A 6,383-nucleotide genomic window follows, 5' to 3' on the forward strand; every position below is an offset into this window, starting at 1 on the left:
ACACTTATCCGATTTAAATTCATTGTTACAAGGCAAGGATCAGATCATAACGAACATGTTTGACATAATTAAAAAGGCATTCAAATGTAAACTATTTCTTTGGAAAAGGCAACTGAAAAATGAAGATTTAACGCACTTCCCAACGTGCAACAAGAAAAAATCTAGCTTAGATGCTGCTGCATCGTATCAAAAATACGCAGGAAAAAATTTCAAATCTTAGAACAGAATTTGAAACAAGGTTTAAAGATTTTAATTCTTTGGAAGACAAATTTTGTTTGTTTTCTTCGATTTTCTCAATAAATATAGACTCAGTACCCAGTTATATGCAAATGGAAGTGATTGAGATTCAGTGCGACTCAAATTTGAAAGCAAAATTCATTGAAAAGGGTGTGCCTAAATTTCACGAATATTTACCAGCAAGGTTTGAAAATTCGCGTATGAAATTATTTCTAAGTTTGGAAGTACTAATCAGTGAGAGCAATTATTTTCTGTTAAGAATGGAAATAAATCTCCTGTCCGAAACCGTATTAATAACGCTCACGTTGGGTCAATTTTGAAAGTAGTCTCGGCCAATAAAATTTCTTCCAAAATGGAAAAAATAATAGCAGAGGAGAGATGTCAAGTATCAGGACGTAAACAATAATTTAACTTTATATATGTTTATTACATTTCAAAATAAAAATATTTGCTTCTATAAACAATAATTTTTTTCGCGGCCCACCTAAAGTTAAGTATTATTTATGTGGCCCAAATTAGCTTTTGAGTTTGACACCCCTGTTCCACACTGTACAAGTGATACAAGTGTACATGCCGAGGGTATAAATATTTTACCAAATTTAGCATAGCGTTTCTCTTTTAAAATTAGTAATTTTCATTCATATTTTTATTTAATAAAACTATTTGAGAGTGTAAATTCAGAAATATCAGAAACATTCATTTAATAATTTTAATTTTCAATAAAGCAAGTTTTATGGCATAAAAAATTTTATTTACTTAGGAAATAAAATTCAAAATATTTTACTTTGAAGTTATTATACTACAATAAACACATCTCGTAACTCTAAGACCTTTTAAATATCTTAACACAATGAGCTCAGATAAAAAACAGTGAGTTTTATGGCACTGTTAATATTCACAACGTCATTATAGCAAAAGTTCGAGAGCATTTCAATGCATAGTAAAAAATTTAAACATGAAAAGAAAAATATTTTATGATGTACTTTAAAATTTTTGTAGTTCTAAGAATATTGCACTAGGGATAAAATCATTCCATTAATTCTGTATCTAAATAAAATTTATCTTATCTTACTCCATTTCTAATGATATAAATTTTGATGTGAAATGTATTGTCACTGAGAAATAAGTTTAAAATTCTGGAGTCAATTGAAAAATAAGCATAATACTGCTTATAAAAAAGAAATATAATATAATTAATCGGTAAGATTCCAGGCTTTTTCGATGTGCACTGATAAAATGCTGCTTACTTACTTGAAAAAAATTATTAGTTAAATGTACTTCAAAAAAATTACATACTGGTATAGGATATTTTTCTTCGATTTGGTTGCTGACATAGTGAAAGCGTTTTTTTAAGTCTGATTGTTAACACTTTGTAGTCAAAAGTCATATAAATTCGACGTCTGTTGTCAAAAACACTTTTTAGATTCTGATTTGATCTCATCATTGGGGGGAAAACTTTGCCCAGTAAAATATTTTTGTTAAGTCACTGGGAGCAAGGTTCAAACTGTAGAGCGGGTGATCTAAAATTTTCCATTTGAAACTTTTAAATACTTTGGTTTTGAAGATAAGTTTATCACATGATCCATGCCATGACCATAAGTTTATCCAAAGGACTCACAGAAACATTTCTTTCGCTGCCATCGGTGAAGTATCTTCACTTTCCGGAAATGCCTCGTATATTGCAAAATGTACAGCAGCTACTTCAGAATATATTTTAGCTACTTCTCATCTTGAAAACTACTCTAACTGTAACGTTTGTGATATGGGATAAGTTTCTGAAGTGATGTATCACATAAATTTACTACCTGGAAATGGAACTAACAGGTTTCAGTTCTCTGACTATCTATGAAAAGTGGATAAGCAGGCAAGAAAATTTCCTGGCTGTGAGGAGCAAGAAAGAGATTATAAAGCAGGTGGTTAAAACTCCCCATAGATATTTTTGCTTGTAGCTGTTTTTTATCAATATTTTTTTCCTAAAAGAAATTGATCTTGATATTGTTTCATCATTGTTATTTAATGCTCGTAAAGAAATCTCAAAACCTTATTTTACGAACGAAAAATTAGGAACAATGAAAAATTATATTCCACGCAAGAAAAGATCAATCAATGAATACTTTAAAACTTATAAAAATTTATTGAGATCGCAAGATTAACAGTAAATATTATTACTTGTAAAAAGTATGAATGAATATTTATTAATTACCGGCAAGGAATTCTGTATAAATTCACTCAAATATATTCATTGTGCTACAAAGATAGGTTGATTTTATTAAAAAATGTAGAAATTATGTACATTAAAAATCAGGCACGTAAAGTAAGTACTAGGATTACACTCAATATTCGTGAGAATATGAAATAGTTGCATTTAAGTTTGCAAGTGCATTTTTAAAGAAAAAAAAATGTTCTAGAGATATTAAAAAATGCAGTCTCCATGAAACCCCTCAGGTTACAAAAAATATTGTTAGTGGCCATTGCATCGAGATTTAGAGTTCTGCAGCAGTTTGGCAAAAATTGGGTAAATTTTATTTTTTTCTTCGATGCTCTTTCTAATGAAGTTGCTTGTTAATTTATTAGAGTTCCTAGACGTAAATGAGAGCAGATTAGAACTTGACTTCTAAGTAGATACTTGTCTTCTGAGTTGGGTCCTAAATTTAAAAAAGAATCTGAAGATATTACTGACAAGAATATGGAGCAATTTTTTTTTTATTTATGCCATCTATATATTTGAAACACAATGAGAAATACATTCAAATTCAAGGAAAATTCAGAGGTGGGGGAGCAGATTAAGGAGCAAGATACAGACTGACTGTAAATATATAGATGCAAACCACAATTCCAAGAAACGAGAAACCATATTTTTTTTATAAATTGATCGAAGGTAAATTAATTACGGCGAAAATAAATAAGGATATCATCTTTAACCAAAGTTACATTGAGAAATACATTCTTATATAACTAATATGAGAGCTTATTAAATTTATTGGAAATATACTCCGTGTAGACCAGGGGTCTCCAAACTTTCCAGCCTTAGGGCCATACTGATTACTCCAGTACGTTCCGAGGGCCAAAACCATATTTTCATTGTTGCCGGTGGTAAAAAGTGAAATAGTCCACTGATGAAAAAAGAAGTCCGAAAAAGTACGCAACGTGTGGAATATAACATTAAACGTCATCATGAAACAAAACATTTTCAAAATTACTCAAAATATACAGGAAGTTTGCGGACAGAAAAATTCGAAGCTATGAAGCGCGGATTGAAATCGCAGCAATCTTCATTTACAAAACTCAAAACTGAACAAGAGGCTGCAACTCGTGCCAGCTTTCGTGTGGCTCTTGAAATTGCAAAACGTGGAAAACCATTCACCGATGGAGAAAAGATCAAAGAATGCATAATTGCAGTAGCCGAAGAAATGTGCCCTGAAAAGGTACATTTATTAAAAACTGTCAGTATGTCAGCAAACACTGTGGCTCGAAGGGTAGAAAACATCGCTGAAAATATATCCTCTCAACTGTTCGACAAAAATGGACATGTTGTGTGGCTTTCTTTGGCCTTGGATGAGTCAACGGATGTGTCAGATACTGCTCAAGTGTTAATTTATATTCGAGGAGTAGATAAAAGCTATGAAGTGCATGAAGAACTTCTTGATATGTATAGTATTCATGGTACAAATACTGGTACAGATATTTTAAAAGGAGTTGAAATGGCCATTAATCAAAAGAACCTTCGATGGAAAAACTTGAAATGTATTACAACTGATGGAGGCAAAAACATGAGTGGAAAAGATAAAGGAGTGGTCGCTCTTGTGTCAAAGGCTGCAGAAAATAACGGTGGTTCAAAACCATTAGTCTTACATTGTATCATTCATCAACAGTCTTTGCGCGGAAAATGTTTGGATATGTCTGAAGTTCTGAAACCAGTCATATCAACTGTTAATTTTATCAGATCTTTTGGGCTGAATCGCCGACAATTCCGACAATTTATTGCAGAGATTGGAGAAAATGACTTACCTTATCATACTGCCGTACGTTGGCGTAGTTGTGGGAAAGTCCTTCAGCGCTTTTTTGAACTTCGAGCAGTGATCGAAATGTTTTTGAATGAAAAGCATCGCCCTCTTACTGAATTACAAAACAACGCGTGGCTGTGGAAGTTAGCATTCTATGTTGATTTGACAAAACATGTGAACGAACTGATTTTGAGATTGCAAGAAGAAAACCAGCATCTTCCTGATTTATACACTAATATCAAATCATTCCGGAAGAAATTGATACTGTTTCAATCACAACTACGAAGTAAATGTTTTTCACATTTTAAACATGTGAAATATTCAGCCACACCACTGAGACTGAGTTTCCTATCAATTTTGCAATCGAAACCTTGAGTGCTTTGAAAATAAATTTTGATACTCGTTTCTCGGACTTTGATGCCATTGAGAATCAAATTAAGATTTTTCAGAATCCTTTTGATGCTGACATTGAAAACCTAGCCCCGGAACTTCAAATGGAAATTATTGATCTACAGTGCAGTGATATAATTAAGAACAAATATCAAAACTCATCTTTGTTGGAATTTTATAAGAGTCTTCCACAGACGCAATTTTATAATTTGCATAAATTTGCTCGTGGGCTGTTTTTTGTTTTTGGTACTACTTATCTGTGTGAGAAGACCTTCTCCAAAATGAAGTACACAAAAAATGTTTACAGATCTAAATTAACTGATGAGCATCTTAAATCTCTTTTAATAATTGGTACAACTAAAATTAGTCCACAACAACAAACTATTGTCAGTGGAAAATCTCAATTACATAAATCTCATTAGTATTTCATTTGTCATTATGCTTGTTATAAGTTATGTTTATATTTAAAATGTATAAAATGTTAGTTGGATTCATTTCAATAATTTGTTAGCTATTATATACTGAAGTTAAATTTTCTGCATATTATACATGTCTCAACTCATTACAATTCTGTGTTTCTTTATCCAACTTATCACAAAAACAATAACAATAAGCCTACAACAATGTTATGAGTAGTTAGCCCATGATCATATCAATGTAGATGTCATATTAATAATTATTCATTATAAAATTAGAACACTTCAGTAAACTAAATTTAATTTGCTATAAAAAATATGTTCTCTAAATTGAGTTTTGAAGTATGCTAGCTCTCCGCGGGCCGGACAAAATCTGCCCGCGGGCCGGATATGGCCCTCGGGCCGTAGTTTTGAGACCCCTGGTGTAGACGAGCTTTGTAATTTTGTCAATAGTTGCTTTCAAAATTCAATCGAAATTTACGAAGTGAGGGCTGAATGTTACTCTGTCGTAGGTATCACGGAATTAAATTGTATTAAAGAGAACAAAATTGTTTTTTCAGTGAAATATCTGTTTCGTAACAAAAAAAATAGAGGACTGTGAAATTATCACACCAAAGTGCCGATTTAAATCATACCAAAAAAGTAAAATAAGAAATAGTTTCCGAGAAAAAAACTCGTCATAGTTAAAAATCCTGTCATTTTAAAAATGTATACTTAATGCATTGGCAGCTTCATACTTGATGCAGGCCTCAAAAACTGGCTGATCATAAGAGAGACTGCTGCCTCTTCAAACATTTAATGGTAAACATGTTTAATCAAATTTGTTGCCATCTAATAGTCTCAAAAAATAGGGTACAACCTGGAAAAGTTTTCGAGTACCACTTATGTTCAGTAGGAACATTTCATAAATCCCCAAATATATGGCATTTCATAAGCCCTCAATATAAGTACAAATACTTAGATTTCTTCACTTTTTATCTCAGAATAGAGAATACCAGAATAGAAAATACCAGAATCGAAAGAATACTGAGATTTCTGTCAAGCAAAATAAAAATAAATCCATTGAAAAGTAATGCAGGACTAGGAAATGAAGGAGTGCAAATTGCAATATTAATCAAAAACTTATTCAAATCCTTTAAATGTTAAGAGTGGAAAACAATTCCGACATTTACGCGTAATGTATACTGTAAATTTATTCCGACGATGGATGTATTGATTACACTCTTGAAACTTAAAATTTTTCGTAAGCGAATCGAGAAAATACGTTTCTGTTCAGTACGTGTATATCGTGGCGGATATTAAGACTCATATGCCAGTCTATATATATATATATATA

The 6,383-nt window shown here is 31.8% G+C and overlaps 1 protein-coding gene across 1 annotated transcript; it reads left to right on the forward strand.

Moving 5' to 3' along the window:
• The first annotated feature begins 3,479 nt into the window (after positions 1-3,479).
• On the forward strand, positions 3,480-4,616 carry LOC122270100 (general transcription factor II-I repeat domain-containing protein 2-like). Its single transcript, XM_043046221.1, has one exon. The coding sequence runs from the start codon at positions 3,480-3,482 to the stop codon at positions 4,614-4,616; it is 1,137 nt and encodes a 378-aa protein (XP_042902155.1).
• The last annotated feature ends 1,767 nt before the right edge of the window (positions 4,617-6,383 follow it).

Source organism: Parasteatoda tepidariorum, chromosome 4 (genome assembly GCF_043381705.1).
Source record: "Parasteatoda tepidariorum isolate YZ-2023 chromosome 4, CAS_Ptep_4.0, whole genome shotgun sequence".
Classification (NCBI taxonomy): Eukaryota; Metazoa; Arthropoda; class Arachnida; order Araneae; family Theridiidae; genus Parasteatoda; species Parasteatoda tepidariorum.